Source organism: Cervus elaphus, chromosome 13 (assembly GCF_910594005.1).
Source record: "Cervus elaphus chromosome 13, mCerEla1.1, whole genome shotgun sequence".
Lineage (NCBI taxonomy): Eukaryota > Metazoa > Chordata > Mammalia > Artiodactyla > Cervidae > Cervus > Cervus elaphus.
In genome coordinates this window covers 61222587-61241878 of record NC_057827.1, presented here as the reverse complement: position 1 = coordinate 61241878, position 19292 = coordinate 61222587, and the positions used below count along the sequence as shown (strand labels likewise).

The 19292-nt window shown below is 48.8% G+C and overlaps 1 protein-coding gene across 3 annotated transcripts; it reads right to left on the bottom strand.

Moving 5' to 3' along the window:
• Positions 1–1521: 1521 nt before the first annotated feature.
• Positions 1522–9647, bottom strand: LOC122706835 (serpin A3-1). 3 transcript variants are annotated; one of them, XM_043922343.1, is made up of 6 exons: positions 9572–9625; positions 8494–8633; positions 7131–7757; positions 4259–4529; positions 2986–3133; positions 1522–1930 (listed from the first exon to the last, which is right to left on the bottom strand). In XM_043922343.1, exons 3-6 carry the CDS (start codon positions 7753–7755, stop codon positions 1745–1747), a joined length of 1230 nt encoding a protein of 409 aa, XP_043778278.1. In that variant the 5' UTR covers positions 7756–7757; positions 8494–8633; positions 9572–9625; the 3' UTR covers positions 1522–1744. The 3 variants fall into 3 exon arrangements, with proteins under 3 accessions (XP_043778278.1, XP_043778276.1, XP_043778277.1); XM_043922341.1 differs by lacking the exon at positions 8494–8633 and having other exon boundaries at positions 9572–9647; XM_043922342.1 differs by lacking the exon at positions 8494–8633 and having other exon boundaries at positions 9576–9647.
• Positions 9648–19292: the final 9645 nt, after the last annotated feature.

Below are 19292 nucleotides of genomic sequence, written 5' to 3'. Positions count from 1 at the left end.
GACATGCCCTTTGTTGCAGACTTCTGTATAACTTGACTCCTCTCCCTACCTTCTGGCAACAGTTTTCTCAGGGTTACTAGAGATGCTGTCTCTCAGGTTTGAAGTCCTAAAAATTTCCACCAAATAAAACATAACTCTCAACTTTTAGGTTGTGACTATTTTTTATTTTGACAATACCCAGCCTGTATCCCTGACATAGATCCTGAATCACTTCTCTACATAGCAGCCAGAGTCATTTCTCTACCATGCACATCTGCTCACATCAACGCTCTGTTTAAATTCCTTTAAAGCTGCCCAGGACTCTATGGAATCCTAGAGTATCCCTACTGAATGCCAGGCCACTTGAGGTCCAGTGGCTCCATCACGGCCCCACCCTCTGTGTAAGCCCTTCAATTCCTACTCCAGATCTGCCCACATTTTTCCAGTTTCTTGAAAATGTCACCCTCACTCTTTCTCCTGCTCAGAATATTCTCCTCTCTCTTCACTCCATGACATTCTTATTCTTCCTCTGATGACATCACAGAAATCACCTCCTCCAGGAAGCCTTTCCTGACCTCCTGAACTAAGTTTGGCCTTCTGCTCTCAGTTTCCAGGGCCTTGCTTCCTCATACATCCTGCCTATCAGATCTGAAGTTCTAGAGGACCATCACTGTGGAAACATTTATGGGGCAGAATGGCTCTGCAGCTCAGAGTATTCTGATGGAGGAGGTTGGGATAACATTCTGCCAGCCATAATTAGTAGCTGTGTAAACTTGAGGGAAATTACAGAGGCTCTCTGTTCCTTGGTTTCCTTATCTGAAAAGTAGGGTGAGTAATAGGATGTATCTCCTATGATCATCACGAGGACTAAAAATGGGTTATTCCAGGTAGAGGTCTTAGCAGGCTACCTGAGAGAATTCGACCCTTCAGTTATGGATGACACCATCATTACCACTTGGAGCTGTCCTCCCTGGAGATCACACAGCCGTCCATACATCAGTGGGATGCAGGGCTGGGTGTTGCTCTTATCACAGGTGTATATTTGCTGCTCTTTCCCTCCTAGGACACCTCTTCTGCCTGCTGATGGGGATTCACTGTTCGGGGAGGAGGTGGAACTGGTCAGGAGGTGGAGGTGCTCAGCTGGGATCCTGGAAACAGTTAGTCTCCCAGGTTTGCTGCTGGGAGGCAGAGGGGAGGTTCTGGGGGAGGAAGACCCAGCTCAGCTGCAGGATCAAGGAGTCCAGGGGCCGTGCCAGAAAAGGGCACAGTGTGGGCCCTGGGGAGGGAGGGGTGAACCTGGACCTGGAATCAGAGCCCCTGAACGTGGGCATCGGGCAGCAGGACCCATTTTAGTCCTGGACCTGTGGTCCAGCAGGCTTGGTCACAGGTGCGAAGCCTGCTCCTGGGCCAGCTGTTGAAGCTGGGGCAGAGGGAGGGGCTCGGAGTCTGGGATGGGCTGAACAGATGTGGTAAGTCGGGGTCGGGGGGTTGGCCTCAGGGCTCAGGCAGCAGCAGGGTGGAGACACACAGGAAAGAGGCCAGTCCAAGGAAGGTGCTTTATTGCTCTCAGAGGTTTCAGAGCCTCCTTGCGACCCGGACACAGACTCCCTGTGCATGAAGAGCCTGAGCAGAGTCACTGTCGCCTCCCCAGAGGTGAGCAGGTGGGGACAGGCAGGGTGGATCTTCAGTGCACAGGGGCCAGTCTGCACCCAGGGACCTGGGCTCCTTAGGGAGGGGACCCACAACTCAGAGGGGAACTCTAGACTTAACTGGGGTTGGTGACTTTCCCCAAAAAGATGATGCTCTGGGTGTCTTTGAGAACTATGGCAATCAGGAAGGGCCTGTCGAAACGCACAGTGATTCTCAAGATCGTTCTTTCCATGCTGATTCCCGTGGCAGCAGCTCCTTCTGTGCCCTCCTCGTCCACATCCAGTGCAGCGCTGTGGACCACCTGTGGGGATACCAGAGCAGTACCCACCAGAGACAGGGTGAGCAGAGGTGAGCACTCACCTAGCACCTCTAAGGGGGCTGACATTCACCCACCTGCTGCTGGCCTGTCGCTCTGCTGTCTGTCTGTTCTATTTATTTGTCCTCCCAACAAACTGCCCTGTTCGCATAGTTGTGATACACAGATGTGCAAACTGAAGGCCAAGTCTGTGAGTGATGTGCCCAACATCCGAGGCAAAGAACAGGGACTCACTCTCCTAACCCAGAGACTGTGCGGCCTCCAAAGACCCCCTAGTCAGGGGGAAGGGCCAGGTCAAGGCATTTTTCTTACAGGCAACTGCCCACAGTCCCTCCAAGTCGAAGCATCTGATGGGCGAGCACTGCTTTCTGCTCCTCTCCTGCCCCAGCTGACGTGTCCCTGAGCCCTCAGCCACCTTGCCGAGGATTGGCTTCCCGTCCCTGGACCACAAAGCCCCAGAGCCCCTGTGTCTCCTTCACCAGGTCCTCTGGCAGGTGGGGTGCAGGGGAGACTGTGGGGGTGCCCGGCCACCCCCACCCCACCATTCACTCTGACTTCTCTGCCTCTAGGACCACAGGACCAGGACACTGGGTGTTCCTCTCACGGGCTCTTAGTACATTTTCACTGTGATTCTTCATAGACTTTGTTAGTACCTATAACCTCTTACCTGCTCTGCTAGGCACCAAACAGGAACCAAGAACTATATGCTCCTTCTAAATATGAAAAGTTGGGGGATGCAGAAATGTGATCATTCCCCTCCATAGGCAGTGAAAGATGGAGCCTGACACGGGCTCCACTGCTGTTTCCACTCCGGGTCCTTCCCAATGATGGGCTTCTGAGTCACTTTATAACTCAGGGAAGGTGGGACCTGATGTCACCGTGATTGCAACCAGCTCTCCTGGGCTTGGGAGTCCCAGGGAGGGAGACTGAGTCACAGGGAAAGCATTTATTTTACAAATTCCAGATGACCTGCCATCTGCCTGGGCTCCACGTTTCGCGCTTTGATAGGAGGATGAATTGTCTACACTTAACAGACTCACCTGGGAAACTACCAGGTCCGCAGTCCCTGTGATTCCTGACAGGTCAGCGCCGCCGAAGATTTTCTTAATACCCAGCTGGGAGAGGATGTCATTCAGCTCATAGTCGCTTTTGATGGAAAATTTTGGCAGGTAGAGTTCATGTATTCGTCTAGGAAAATACATTTGAACACCTGCTTGAAAAGATGTCTGCCTTTTTCCACCTCACAGCATGATCTTCCAAGGATTCCTCTTAACCATCCCCCTTCTCCCTGGAATAAGGACTCTTTTTCTCAATTTCTAGACCTCTCAGGCTAAATCTCCTTATTTTGTTAATTTTCCATTCCAATCTGCAGGAGTCTAACATGCCAGCAGGCACCAGGGCAGGGGGAGGTTAAGGAGTCTGCAAGGCCCCACGTGACCTGAGTCCACCGTCGGGGGACCCTGACCTCCCAGCTTCCCCTCTCACCCCTCTGCCGTCCTGCTCTGGCCTCACTCATCCTCAGCCACACCAGGCTCGCTCCTCCTCAGAGCTTTGCCCTGCTTATTCCCTTGGCCAGAAATGCTTTTCCCAACACACCCAGAAGGCTCAGTCTCTGACTGCAACATCACCTAAGGGCCACCCTATTTCCAATCACAAACTACCTCTGGATACAGTTTTCTTCACCCTTTTACTGTGCTTTACTCTCCCCACCTCCCCATTTCTCCCCTCTCAATGTACTGAGGAATTTACATTTCTTTCCAGTCTGTCTCCCACAATTATAGAGTGTCATGAGGACAGAAAATTTAGCGTTTTATTTGCTGACTACCCACAGGGTCTAAGTTAGTCCCTGAGGCATAGTATGTCCTCAGTTAATCTATACAACCAGTGCTGACTGGATGAATGAATAAATGAGTGACTGTAATGGAAAGACAGTGCAAATATGGTCCTCAGGACCAATCACACCTGGGCCCACACCTGATTCTAATACCACTCCTTCTACCTTCAAGAGGAGGAGTCATGGCGAGAAGAACATGAGTGCTGGGGGTCATGTTGAGTCCTCATGACTCAGCTCTTCATAGTGTGAGATGAACCTTCGGCTCCCGCCCTATCAAAGGTCATCATCTTACAGAAGGATTCAAGCCCAGAGCCAGGCAGGCAGCAAAGAGCAAGGTCATCCCTGATGGGTTCTCCCACCATTTCCCACACCCCTGCACCCCATTTCTGAGGCCCTGTTGCTGGGGGTCAGGAGTCCAAGAAGAGGGGGAAGGACCGAGAAGGCAGGTGAACCCACAGCTCCGGGTCCTGGGGAGTCACCTGGGCTGCAGGGATTTTCGCCACCTCGTCAGGGTCTCCGGGTTCAGCTTGGCTTCCAGGTCCTGCATCTTGCCCTCGTCGGGGAGGATGAGGAGGGCGCTGTCATTGCTGGTGTACGTGAGCTCCACCAGCGTGCAGCCCAGCTCCTCGTCCCGGAAGTAAGGGGTTTCCAGGCCAATGCTCATCATGGGCACCTCCACCGTCTTGTTCTCGCTCACGTGGAACTCTGCCTGCTGAGTGTGTTTGGGGTCAAAGGGAGTCTTCCACTGGGCTGGAGGCGGGGGGACAGGTCAAGAGTCTGTGAGTGCAAGAGCTGAAGTCACTCCTCCTCAGTCCTGGTCCCTGAGCGGGTAAGACCCTCCCCACGCCAGCAGCTCCCATATCATGTACCTCTATGTGGGCCTGCTAGGTGTGCACATACACCTGGGCAGGTGGTAAGCCTCTGGGGATGGGGGTGAACCCTGCAGGTCAGGATTGGGAAGCGGGATATGAAACAAAGCCGGTTAGTTGTGCTAAAGGCGAAGTCAACAGGAATGTGGAGGACAACAGAGAGATGGGGATGAGACTAGGCCCGGGGAGATATGGGACCTCCTGGTCCTTCATGGGGACATGTTTGTGACCAGGGGTTGGTCGTTGGCTTTGTAGGGAGGACACACGTCCCCACAGCCTCGTGAGCCCAGCTGGAGCAGGAGCCACACGGGGACCTGGAGGGCAGGGCGGGGTCAACAAAGGAGGGGGCTTGGGTGTCCCCCAAGGAAGATGGAGACCTTAGTGCCAGAGGGTCGGCTTCTTGGGGAGATTGGTGCCCTGGGGCTTCATGGAGGATTTATTCACCCCTGCTTCCTGCTTTGTTTCCACCCCTGCCTGTGTCCCCATGGTTAGAGACAGGGGGAGAGGGAAAGCTGGGCTGGTGGGGGTACCCCTGGGGAGGACAGAGTTCTGGGACAGGTCAGGGTGGTAGGAAATGAGAGCACAGAAAAGTCAAGGAACAATATAGTAGATGTGGCCTGGATTATTAACAATTTTCCAGAGAACTGGGAATCTAGGCCTTCACTTACAGAGAAAAACACAGATCCAGGAGGGCTCCCCAGGGCTCTGCCAGGAGTCCCCAGTTCAGGGCACACATGTCCCCTCCAGCTGGTGTCCCTTAGGCACCTGCCCACCCCCTCGCTCAGTGATCATTCTTTGTGTCTTTATTCCATGTCCCTTTTGCACTGCTGGCTCTGTGTGTGAAATCTTTCTGCCTTCACTCTGCCCCTTATGAGTTTCCAGGATCAGGTTTGCAGTGTTGGGTTTCTACCAATGGGTTGGGCCCTGGACCAGCTAGAATCTGGAAAGGAGTCTGAACCGGGTATTGTCCTTCCCTGAGGCTTCCCTCTGGGGTTGGCGTTGCCAATGCTACCCTCATAGCTATAACGGAGCACAGCTGAAGTTCCTTGAGTTGGCCAGGCTGCTCAGAGGCTGTCACAGCATGAAGGCGGCCAACAGCCCCGCCTCCACCCGCTGAGACCAAGTCCCCTTGGAGGGAGCCCAGGTCAGACACAGCCCGCAGAGTGTGGAGCAGTGGCCTTCCCCGCATGTGTTAAAAGAAGCTGGGGTTCCCGGCCACTCCAGAGTGACCGGAGAGGAGAGATCCTTCCTCCAGGCAGCCAGGCAAGTTTGAGAATAGAAAGACTCCCTATGGCTCAGACAAAGGGTTAATGGCTCCCTTGCCCTTGTGTGATGCAATGACAGCTCTGATTTAGAGAACCCCCAGATAGACAAAGACCCGTTAAGAAGCAACAGCTAGAACCGGACATAGAACAACAGACTGGTTCCAAATTGGGAAAGGAGTACATTAAGGCTGTATATTGTTCACCCTACTTATTTAACTTCTATGCAGAGTATGTCATGGGAAATGCCAAGCTGGATGAAGCACAGGCTGGAATCAAGGTGGCTGGGAGAAATATCAGTAACCTCAGATATACAGATGACACCACCCTTATGGCAGAAAGCGAAGAAAACTAAAGAGCTACTTGATGAAAGTTAAAGAGGAGGGTGAAAATTCTTGCTTAAAACTAAACTTTCAAAAAACTAAGATCATGGCATCCAGTCCCATCACTTCATGGCAAATAAATGGGGTAATAATGGAAACACTGACAGATTTTCTTTTCTTGGGCTCCAAAATCACTGCAGGGGGTGACTGCAGCCATGAAATTAAAAGGTGCTTGCTCCTTGGAAAAAAAGCTATGACCAATCTAGACAGCATATTAAAAAGCAGAGACATTACTTTGCTGACAAAGGTACATCTAGTCAAAGCTATGGTTTTTCCAGTAGTCATGTATGGATGTGAGAGTTGGTCTATAAAGAATGCTGAGCACCGAAGAACTGATGCTTTTGAACTGACAAGTTGGAGAAGACTCCTAAGAGTCCCTTGGACTGCAAAGAGATCCAACCGGTCAATCTTAAAGGAAATCAGTCCTGAACATTCATTGGAAGGACTGATGTTGAAGCTGAAACTCCAATACTTTGGCCACCTGATGCGAAGAACTGACTCATTGAAAAATACCCTGATGCTGAGAAAGATTGAAGGCAGGAGGAGAAGGGGATGACAGAGGATGAGATGGTTGGATGGCATCACTGACTCAATGGACATGAGTTTGAGCAACCTCCGGGAGTTGATGAGGACAGGCAAGCCTGGCATGCTGCAGTCCATGGGGTCGCAAACAGTCGGAAACGACTGAGCAACTGAACAGACAGTCAGGACAGGGTCTTAGTGCCCAAGACCCCCTCACCGATGACAGCTCCCTCTATGATACCTAAAAACACAGTTGACTGAGCTGAGAACAAAAACTAAAGGTACATTTCCTTCTGAATCAAACAGGGCACCCACCTTTAAAGTAGATGTAATTCACCAGGACCAACTCTGTTCTCGGGGAAAGAAACTTGAACAGCTCCTCAATTTTTCCCTGGGTTTTATTCTTCACATACTCGTTTATTAGCCTCTTGGCAGCTTCAGAATCCCTGAAGTCGGTCGAGAAGGCCCCAGAGGCGTACAGCACCCGGGCATCTTCTATGAACTTGTCCAGCAGCTCCAGCTCCTCCTGCACAAACATGGCGTTGCCCACGCTCAGCTGCAGCTGGTTGCTGGGTTTATTGAGCGTCTGCAGGAGGTGCTGGAAGCCCTGGTGGATCTCTTTCTCCTGGATCTCTGTGAGGTTGAACTTGAGACCTTCCAGGATCTCTGTCAGGGTGGAGCCACGGGCCCCCAGAGACAGGAAGGCCAAGGCTATGGAGACACTCAGTGGGGAGAAGATGACATTCTTATTGGGGTTCTTCAAAGCCAACTTCTTATAGAGGCTGAAGGCGAAGTCAGTGTTGCTGGAGGCTAATGTGTGGTCATCCACCCTTCTGCGTTGGTCCTTCACCATCACATTCTCTGGGAGGGAGTGGACACTGCAGATCCCAGCCAGCAGGAGCCCCAGAACCAGGAGGAAAGAAGTTCTCTCTGCCCTCATGTCTGAAAACAAAGCTCCTTAAGTCTCCACGTGTCAGATGACATCCCACCCCCCCACCCACTGTCCCCCGTGGTCTCTGTTCTCTCGGCCTCTGCTGCTCTCTGACCTCCCAGGGGTAGGCACCCTCCTGGGCTCCCAACACACATGAGGGAGCTCTGGGCTCCCCCTTGCCCTTTGACCAAGTGCTGTGATTGGTACCAATTTCCCTGGTGGAGAGACTGGGCAGAGAGGGGAAGGGGCTTTGCCAAGGTCTCACAGCAAGCCATGGAGGAGTGAGGGGGAGGAGCCTGGGGTGCCTGGCTCCAGGGTGGGGAAGCTGGTGATGGGTGTGAGGTGCTGGCCAGTGAGAACCCATTTCCCTCCCAGGAGCTGACACTGTCAGAGGGGCCTAGGAAGCTGGGTTCCTTTCCCATCATGTCCCCTCTCTGTCCCCCCAGGAAGGAGCCCTGCACTCATCAGAGGACACTGCACCTCTCCCCGCCTCTGAGGACAAGGGTGTGACCTCAGGGAGGCTCTCCCGTCGAGGTGCCTGGTCACAGAGAGGGTTCAGGAGAGAGGCCGCCACAGGCAGCGGGAGCCGTGCTGGAGCCTGGCTGCCCTGAGCAGGGCTGGTGCAAAGAACAAGGAGGGCAGAGCGTTCTGCTCAGCCCTGCCAGGTGGACACGTGGAGGGTGTTTCCATCAAGAACCTGGAAAGGCCTCCTAGTGGGGAGAAGCAGGTGAGCTCAGAGTCTCAGACCTGGTTGAGGATTTCGTTTGGACCACTTGTGAGTGCTGTGTGGTGACAAGCAGTGACTGAACCTCTCTGATCCTCAGTTCCCGCCTCCGTCCAACATGTGGAATGGCTCAGGTGACATAGAGGATGAAGGTGCTGGGCTCCTAAGAGGAGTTCCAAACGTGTCACCCCCTCCACAACCCACCTTCTCTAGGATTCTACAAGCCAGACTGTGATTCCCTGGGGACAGAGGACAGAGCTACTGCCCAGAAGCCTCAGGAGAGACTGAGGTCAAATTGGTGACCTCAGCAAAGAGGGCTGTTTCCCTGCAGCCTCTGCCTCTCATCTCAGAGTTTAGAGGAAAGAGGGCTGCCGAGGTGGTGTGGTGGGGAGGGGAGGAGAAGGAGGAATGCAAAGGGAGGAGCCTGAGCTGAGTCTTGTCCACAGGCCAGGGAAAGGTCCCAAACAAGCCTGGGCACAGAGGTAAGCAATTGCCCCAACTTGGGGCTGATGCAACCGTTTCATTTCTTTGGAAAAGAGTTAAACGTTTTCCTCCAAATTAGATCTGGAGTAACTCCTGTATATTTGGCCATATTGGAGGGCTGGCTCTGTTCAGTTCCTGTCTGGCTCTGGACAGACTCAGTTCCTATCCACTTGGCTGGGCACCTTAGACAGTGGAGCCCAGAAAACCCCCCTGGAGACCCTGCAGCCTCTGCCCAGAGGGACCCGGTGCACTAATTCTGTCCCCTGGGCTGTCTGAGAGCAGCGCCCTGTGCCAGGCAAGGAGACGCACCTCAGGGCCCTCGGGGGACCTCTGACCTGATGGTGGATGCACAGATGGATAGAACACAGCTGACTCGAATCACAACCCCAAAGACTCAAAAGCAGAAACGCCCCCAGAAACCCTGGTGGCATGTCTCTCCCTTTGCAGGATGAAAACTGAGACCCAGAGAGTCTTCTTCAGAAAACTCAGAACCCTCCCAGCATCGGACACATGTCCTCCCACCTCCCTCCTGCCTCGTTCCACAGACCCCTGACTGAGGCCAGAACCACCCTGGGAAAGGGGTCCCTTGGCTCCCAGTGTGGGAGCATCACGGATTACCTGCCTCAGAGAGTGGGATGTGGGCAGTGGATCCAGAGCCGCCGCCTGCCTGGATGCTGGAGTTTCCTGGGTGCTGCTGTGTATTTATCCTGCAAAGCCCTCCTCCCAGCCTTGTGAAATGTAGGCGGGGACAGCACAGGACTCTGTCCTCTGACTGGAAATGGGCAGATGACCATTCCTGGTAACAGGTTTCATTAAATCTATTTGAATAACCTAATTATAGAAAGCACTAACTTTTTGTCTGTTAAAACTAAAAATACATTTTAAAAATTTCCCTTGAGAGTGTTTTCTCCTGTTTAAGAAAACTCATTGCAGAGTATGTGAAAATTCAGAAAATGTAAAAAAGGAGATTGAAAAATACCCCTGATTATTGTGACTTTTTAAAACAATGTTGGTCTTGTTAGTTCCCCCCATGTTTATGATATCCTCATTGAGGACCATGTAAAAATCCAAAGATTGTAGAGAAGGACGTTGGAAAACATTCCCTGGAATTGTGTCATTCTGGGGCAACCCCACAAGCATTGTGCTGTGTTTCATTTATAAGCCACCTTTCTTTGTGTATATGTGTGTACCTGTGTGTATGTGGTAGGAATCACCAAACGCAATCTCAGATATGTTTTAACAGGTAATGCGCTTTGTCTACAGCAAGATTGACTTTCCCAGAGATGGGGTGTGAGGGCCCTGAGAGGGTTTACAGCACAAGGGCCTGAGACCTCTGCTCTCTGGTCCCATCTGTCTTTGGGGTTCTGTTGTGTCTCAGCCTTTGTCCTTACCCCTTCGTTACTGGTTCACCCCAATAGCTAGGTGATTTTCATCTCTGGCTTTGAGGTCTCCTTAGATTTCTCTTTGAGCTAATCCCAGGTCTTTCTAGGGTTCATGGGAAAATCCTTCCCTTTTATCCCTCATAGTCACAACCCTCCATCCATGACAACCCTTGACAGACCTTTGTGACCTGTAGGAGTCCCACCAAGCAGTTTGGAAACCACTGGCTTTGGACTGAATGCCTCAATCAAAGAAGTGCTCCTCGCCAGGTGTGGCCTCAAGCTGCTGCTGCTGCTGCTAAGTAGCTTCAGTCATGTCCGACTCTGCATGACCCCATAGACTGCAGCCCTCCAGGCTCCTCCGTCCTTGGGATTCGCCAGGCAAGAACACTGGAGTGGGTTGCCGTTTCCTTCTCCAATGCATGCATGCATGCTAAGTCACTTCAGTCGTGTCCGACTCTATCCGACCCTGTGGACAGCAGCCCACCAGGCTCCTCTGTACACAGGATTCTCCAGGCAAGAATACTGGAGTGGGTTGCCATTTCCTTCTCTAGTGACCTCAAGCAATTTACTGTAAATCCCTCATCCTTAATCTCCTCACCTCTGAAATGAAGATAACAAAATTTCCCTGACCAAGGTCTCTACAAACCCTAAGTGAAATAGCACTAAATGTAAGCTCTAGTAGGACAGGATTTGATAGTGGGGATGGGGGTTTGGGGGGATGATTGTACAGTGTTACCACCTCTAAGTACTTAGTAAATGTTTCTTGACTGCAAAGCATAGTCATATCTATGACTAAGAAGATTTTGGCCCCACCCTTCCTGAAATGAAAGTTTACATCCTTTCAGGCACCAAACATTTCCAGAATAGTTACGTATTTTTAAGCTACACAGAATCCCAACGAAACAGTGGATGAAATAAAACTGCAGTTTATTTCCCTGCCATGTAGGTCCAGATGCAGGGGCCATCTGGGTGGGGTTGACATGTTGGCCCCTACTCTGTCAGGACCTAGGTTCCTTCTATCTTGTTCTGCCATTTCTCATGTTTATTTGCCCTTTCCCAGATGGATCACTGCTGAGTCCACATTCCAGTTAAGGGCCAGAGGGAAAGGGAAAAACACACCTTTTTCTTTGAATGAAATGTGCTAAATGTTGCCTATGTCATTTCCACTTCTGTTCCGTCAGCCAGAGTTTGCTCTTACAGTCACACCTAGCTGCAAGGGTGGAGAAGGAAATGGCAACCCACTCCAGTGTTCTTGCCTGGAGAATCCCAGGGATGGGGCAGCCTGGTGGGCTGCCGTCTATGGGGTCACACAGAGTCGGACATGAAGCAACTTAGCAGAAGCAGCAGCAACAGCTGCAAGGGAGGCTATTTGCTGCAGCCAATATTCCACACTGAGTGCCATGCCCTAGCTAAAAATTGGGAAGGGGATAATTACCTTGAGAGACAATGAGAATAGACATTAGGTATCATTACTAACATTGTCCCAACATTTTCCCTGTGTGTTCTCAAATTATCTAGCTCCAGGAGAGCTATCATTTTCCTTAAGACCGAAATGGCTTAGTCTGGACCTCCAGGCAATGTAAAGGCAGAAAAGTTTTCTACTTTTTCAAACTAACTTGAAGGATGGTGTAGAGGTCTAAAAAGTCCTGGGTGCCACCAGTCACCTAGAGTTCCAAGCTAATACTCCGGGGCCACAGGCACCTCTGGCCACCTCTGACCATCTTTCAGCCTCTTCTCTGAGCTTTCAGAAACTTTATTGGCCTGCTTGGTCCCTAGTATTCATACAAGACTTTTCTTCATTTGCACAGCATCGATGATGCAAGGACAGTCATGGCACAGCGTCACCAGGGCCTGATCAGAACATAAGGGAATTACGACACAGGATATAAACAAAGATAATATCAGTTGTACTGTTGCTGAACCTAATGGCTCCCATGTTTGAAGCAATACCCTCCAGGACATCTCTCTACAGGCCACTGAGGCTACAGAATTATTGGAAAGTGTTTACCTCCTGAGCCAGGAATCCTTTTTCAATATCCCCTCCTCTGTGTCCAGGAGATCCCTTAAATATTTATGAACCACACAAAAGGAAAAAAAAAAAATCAGTGGCATACTGATGATGTCTTAAGAGATACTCTTGGCCATGAGGAAAAAGCTTTGACACCATTACCGTATTCAAATGTGGCATGGGGACCAACTGCAAGAGCTTGTAGAAAGGCAAACTTTCGGGACCCATACCAGACCTACTAATACACAATCTGTCTTCTGATAATCTCCCCAAGTGATTCACATACATCTTATAGGTTGATGGGGCACAGCCATGTAACCTAAGATGCTGATGGGGAGCAGACTATGTGCTTAAAAAAATAACAAAACAAAACGCAGAAGCCTGCAACATAGAGTCTTTGAAATTGCAGTTTGAAAGATATCGATTCAGGTAAAATGAAAAGTGTTCCAAGGAAGAGAAAGGTCGGGAGCTTATAATGACAAAAACCATGAGTCTGTTAAAGTTACCTGTCAAGAATTATGACTGACTCTGACACAAGAAAGGAAATGATTGCCCTTAAGAGATAGGCTGTCAAGATTTTTTAAAGATTGCAGTAAGTAGATAGGTAGTCATGAATTACTTTAGGATAAGAATCTGGTATGCATCCTGAATCTGAAGATTAGGCAGATGTTCTGGATGTTGATGTTAAGAAAATAATTGGTTAAAGTTCAGAATCCATTTGGACTGAGATGTGTACTAGTCACAATTCTTAACTGCCCTCCAGACTCCATTTTAGAGAGTCTTAACAATCAGTTCAGTTTAGTTGCTCAGTCGTGTCTGACTCTTTGCGACACCCCATGGACTGCAGCATGCCAGGCTTCCCTGTCCGTCACCAACTCCCAGAACTTGTTCAGACTCATGTCCATCAAGCTGGTGATGCCATCCAACCATCTCATTCTCTGTTGTCCCCTTCTCCTCCTGTTTTCAATCTTTTCCAGCATCAGGGTCTTTTCCAATGAGTTGGTTCTTTGCATCAGGTGGCCAAAGTCTTTTAGCAATATTGACTCCATTTTGATTTTCTAGTCAAATTTACACCTTTTGTTCAAAATCTTTTTGGCAAAAGCGTCGGTGATCAACTGCTTGTTTGCTTGGCATTAGCACTGACTTCTTTGGTGCTGGGAAGACTTCCTCCCAGAAAATCATGTCTTATGAGGGAGGGAAAGAGATGGTCATGCAGGAGACCTGCTTTTAGAGAGTTTATGGCCACATTTGAGGAGCCATCTAGGAAGTGAGTCTTAGGCAGCACTCACTATAGGAGAAATTCATGGATCTTCATTAGGAGGAATCTTATAGGATAAATCAATCACCTCCAGAAGTCAGCTACCATTATCCTTTTGGAGTCTGTAATAGTACAGCAATGGAAGACACAAAGCCTATGAAATTTAAAATGATCGAGAACAAATTAGAAGAATGATTAGTATAACTAGCTGCAATTTTGATAATAATAAGGCACCAAGTCTAGAAGGGAGCCAGTTGAAGAAGATTTCTAGATGACAAGGTGTTGAAGCCTCTTTTTGCAATTTGAAATGTCTCTGATGATGGCCTTTGGTGTTTATATAAACTTTCTGAATCACTTTATACAACAACTGGCGTAAAGCTTGCCTATACATGAGCTATTATGGTAATTTCCCTGAGGTTTATATCAAGTTGTCCAATCTTAGCTTGTATGGCTTCAGAAAAAGGGCAGTTTTAGTTCTCAGTGATTCTAAGTCAAAAAGATTATAGGAAAAACTGAAGACAGTTGTTTTGAGAGTCAGAGCCCGATATTGGAGGAAACTAGAATTCAGATCTAGTTTAATTTACAGGTAAATACCAAAACTTCAAAACAGTTAACAGCACTAGAATCTATTATCCACAGAGGCACATTACTGAAACATGTTTCTCTCTAAAATCACCCTCATTCCACCAAATATTGCTAAATTAAGATTAATTTTTTTCATTAAAGTAAGTCTGGTGTCAGCAAAATTGTCCTGATTATTTATCTAAGTGTAACAAAAAGCAGTTGATAACATAAGCTCTTTGGAATCTGCTTTCCTGGAACTTTTCACTAGGAGTCCTAGATTAAAATTTTATTTATTTATTTTTCCATTTATTTTTATTAGTTGGAGGCTAATTACTTTACACTATTGTAGTGGTTTTTGCCATACATTGACATGAATCAGCCATGGATTTTCATGTGTTCCCCATCCTGATCCCCCCTAACTTTTAAAGGCCTCTGAAGTCCAGGAAAGCCATGCCATATATTTACCATCAGATTTTACCTGCAATGCCTATAGATTTAGGTGAATTCCCTCCCTTCTTGAGATAGATCCCCCAAATATCTTGAGCTTCTTGTACTTACCAGGAAGTAACCTTCCTTACTCACCTAATTAGACAGCTGGGAACCTTGTAAGCAAGGTACCAGACTATTTTTCCTGGGGTTTTTTGGCTCTATAAAGTCAATCTTAGTTCCTTAAAGCTGCCTGGTAAAAATTGAGTTTATGCATACTCTTGAATATGATGTTCCAGACAAAATCTTGGTAATAACTCAATGTTTTTCCAGTTGTGTCCTATTCTAAAAAGAGCAGATTATTTTGAATTTATGCAAATGGTTAAATTGCTATGAAAATAAGCACACTCTTCAAAAGTTTCTGAGTCCTGGAGAGTTCAGGTGGGGAGAAATCCATAAATGTTTTACGTTTGTTTACAAAGTTCAGTTCAGTTCAGTCGCTCGGTTGTATCCAACACTTTGCAACCCTTCAAACCGCAGCACACCAGGCCTCCCTGTCCATCACCAACTTCATGTCCATCGAGTCGGTGATACCATCTAGCCATCTCATCCTCTGTCGTCCCCTTCTCCTCCTGCCCCCAATCCCTCCCAGCATCAGGGTCTTTTCCAATTAAACAAAATCAAATTGCTGCAAATCACAGATGCTTTGAAAGAAAAGGGTTCCTTAAATCTGGAAGAACAAAACGTAAAAAAAAACAGACAATATTTAAACCAAAAAGTCATACAAATTATAATCATCCTTATCAGTTCATTCATTTTCATGAATTTAATTCTTGATTTTGCTTTCCTGCTTCCCTAGGGCCGTCCACCCCTGTCTGTTACAGACTTGGGTTCTTGGAGTCTTTAATGCAAGAGTAAAAATTGATAAAAGGCCAGATAAGAAATTCTGGCAAGGCTTTACTGGGACTTATGCTGCAATAAGAGGGAGCAAAAATAAAGAACAGATGCCCTTGTTTGCTCCCTGAGTGGGAGGCAAGCTGGCAGGGATTACGGGCAGGGTCTCACTCAGTGAGGCTCCTTTGACAACTATCTCTGCCCCTGTCTACTAGCTGAGTTAAGGCAGTTACTTTACCTCTCTGAACCTCTTTCATCAATTATGTCTCTTTAAGGAATTCTTAGGAGGAAGAAATGAGAATTCACAGCTACTCAAACTGCAGAGCAGTTTCCACCTTCTCTGTTATAGGCCAGGGGACGCTGGAATCTGCTGTCCCCTGGAAAACTATGGAGAGAGCAGATCTCTACTGCTTGACACCTATACTCTCTGGACGTGTTCGCATGGACCTAGTTTTGCAGTTGCAGGGGAGATGCTGACTATAGACCGAAGGTATGTTTGCAAATCCCCTTCAGCACAACCCAGCTGGCCTTTGGCCATGTCCCCACATGAATCAGATCTGGAAACAACTGCAGAAGCATTCAGCAGGATCAGGGAGAATTCCTGTCTCTGATTTGCCTGATGCTTCGTCATCCATTCCTCCTCCTGTTGTATCTTGTTTGCCTTTGAGGAATGAACTTTGGACTTTGCATCATCATTTTCCCTTTCAACACTGCCCTCCAGGCTCCAGGTGACATCTGAGAATTTCTGGGTAACAAGGACTGTTGAGATCAGAGCAGCCACCCCCATCCTAACAACTTTAACCACAATTCAGCCTCTCTAAGCCTCAGCCTCTTTCCTCGGTGTCAGACAGGACAGAAATGCCCTCCTTACTCACCCATTCAATTGTTCATTCATTCCACCCACTCATTTTTAATTAAGGCTCTTCTACAAAGGGCAGTGACATCACTGGATTCAGAAATTACAATATGCTGGCCATTTTAGAGGTATATCCACAAATTCCTTGATAATCCTGCCTTCAAGAGAGAGAGTTTAACTACCTTCTCCTGGAGCTCGAGTGGACTTAGTGGACATGTGTGCATGCTAAGTCACTTCAGTTGTGTCCAACTCTTTGGGATCCTATGGACTGTAGCCTGCCAGGTTCCACTGTGCATGGGATTCTCTAGGCTAGAATACTGGAGTGGGTTGCCATGCCCTCCTCCAGGGGATCTTCCCGACCAGGGATCAAACCCGCCTCTCTCACATCCCCTGGTCTGCTGAATCGGCCGGCAGGCTCTTTGCCACTGGTGCCACCTGGGACTTTGTGATTTGGTTCTAATGAAAGGAACATGGCAGAAGGGATGGGGTATCACTCTGTGTTTGGGTTGTAAAAAGATGCTGTTTCTGTCTTGGGTTCTCTCTCTTTCTCACTCACACACACACACAGACTTGAGGGGAAGCCATGTGTGAAGCAGTCCTATGAAGAGACCCAAAGGCAAAGAACTGAGGTCTCTTGCCAACAGCCACGTGAGGAAGTCTGATCATGGAATTCTAGGTCTGAGCAGGTCTGTAGCCCTCCTGCCCAAGCTCATAAGAGAGCAAGAACCACCCAGTTTAGCACGTCCCAGATTCCAGACCCTCAGAAACTGTAAGATAATAAAGATTTTGTCATTCCAAATATGTGAACTTTTACAATGATTTATTATACTGCAGGAGATTAACCCAAATCCACATCACCTGCCCACTTGACTCAGGCTAGGGGAAGTCAGGAAACCGGGACATTTGAACGTTAGAGAAGAGAGCAGGCCAGCGTCACAGCACTGCATGTGTTGGACAATTGATGCTTCAGTAAATGGGTTTTCCCTTTGCCTTCCCTGTTTTTATACAAATTATCAGTTCTTCCTCCACCGCACAGAGGCCTAGACATAATGAGGACGTAACCACAGTGGAGCTAGTCTTTATGTTAAGAAGTCAAGCTCTCACAGATACCTTCTAAGGCAGGTTCGGTTATTCAGTTTTATGAAGAAACTGAAGAACAAAAAGAGGAAGCGAATTCCCATGATTGCAGGGCAGTAAGTGCCCGGTGGGGATTTTGCACCAGGCCAGCTGGTTTCAGAGCCCACGCCCTTGTCCTTTCCAGGAAACACAGACCCACTCCTGGCTGACCTGTTCTCAACCTGGCCACAGAGACAGCGCGTGCAGCCCACGGAAAGGTAGAGGCATCCTGACTCTGCTCTGGGCCAGCCTGTGGGAAGATCTGGTACAGGTAATGTATGGAATGGGCCAGGATCCTATGGGGCTTTCCCTGAGTTCCAAAGAATAAATTGAACCATAGAAGTGAGAAAATACAGAAGGAAAGGAAAATAGCCAAGCAAGACAAAAAAAAATACTTTAGCCATTAAACAAAATCAAGGACTTTTATTTCCTCCCTAAGGGCTATAGATAGTATTCTGGGCCATAACCTTTGAACTATTTTGCAGATACTGAAACCCCCATCAGGTGGAAGAAGTTAACTATAAGCTGCCCACTACAGACCCCAGACCAGTTGGAACCAGAAAGCTGATGATGTTGACTCCCAGTTACCTCACCATCAATCAATCAGAAGAAAGTTCAAGAGCAGATTAACAGCCCCCCTCCAAAGCCCCCTTCCCTCCTCTTATTTTTAAAAACTTTTCCCTGAAAGCCATATAGGAGTTCAGATCTTTTGAGCACTAACTGCCCATACTCCTTGCTTGGCACCTGTGATAAACGGCACTTTCCTTTACTACAACCTGCTGTCAGATTGGCTTCACCGCACATGGGCAAGTGGACCCACATTTGGTTCAGTAACATGTGGATGGTAATAGTTTCTGATTTCAGGGATCACAGGGCACAAAGAGGCTTCCCTGGTGGCTCAGATGGCAAAGCATCTACCTGCAATGCAGGAGGCCCGGGTTCGATTCCTGGGTCGGGAAGATCCCCTGGAGAAGGAAATAGCAACCCATTCCAGTACTCTTGCCTGGACAACCCCATGGACGGAGGAGCCTGGTAGGCTACAATCAATGGGATCGCAAAGAGTCCAACAGGATGGAGTAACTTCATTTTCACTTTCAGGGCACAAAGATGCTGCAGGCTGCAGGGCTCTTGGTTAATGTGGGTGTTGTTGACCAAGCCCTCATGTACCCCTCCAACTTCTTCCTGTGCCCCCTCAAGCAACTTGGTCTCTCCTAGATCATCTCTGGATCATCCACTCTCCATAGCAGGGTGGTCTCCACCTGCTGAGTTTTCTGTCACATGGATCACCTCCCACCTCTTCCCTGGGATGCTGCAGCTCTCACCATACTTCAGAGACTTCTGGCAATCAGGATTTTGACACTGCTCCTCCTTGGCTTTTCTCCTTGGGATCTATCCCACCAATCATGCCCTAAATAACCCCCACCCCCACCCCTCTGTTCTCTGCTCCCCATCTCAGTGGACGGTGCCACTATCTCCCCAGCTCAGCCGGGAAACTGAGGCACCCTCCCCCCTCCAGCCTCCCCTTTGGTGTGGGCAAGATATCTCTCTTCTGCATCCCGGGAACCTACTTCCTACTCTCCATCTCTCCTGCCCACACTCTGGTCCCAGCGCCAGCACTGCTCCCTAGGTCATTGGCCCCTGGACTGTCTGCTCTCTTCCCTGTCTGCTCCCTCTCAGTCTGTTTTCTGAAAGGTCCTCAGAACATCTTTAAGGATACAGATTACTTAGGAAACTAGTGTTTGAAGTTCCCAACTCCACCTCCTGGCCTCCTTTCCATCCTCTGGATCCATCAGCACCCGCATGGTCTGGCCCCACCCACTTCTGCAGTTGGGACA

What these genes read in the sequence shown, in the direction of transcription:
- LOC122706835 (XM_043922341.1), bottom strand. Translation starts at nt 7,755, where the DNA reads ATGAGGGCAGAGAGAACTTCTTTCCTCCTGGTTCTGGGGCTCCTGCTG. An exon ending in GAATTACATCTACTTTAAAG is followed by an intron (nt 4,530 to 7,130) that starts GTGGGTGCCCTG and finishes CCCCGCCTCCAG; the next exon opens with CCCAGTGGAAGACTCCCTTT. An exon ending in CGGACCTGGTAGTTTCCCAG is followed by an intron (nt 1,931 to 2,985) that starts GTGAGTCTGTTA and finishes GTATCCCCACAG; the next exon opens with GTGGTCCACAGCGCTGCACT.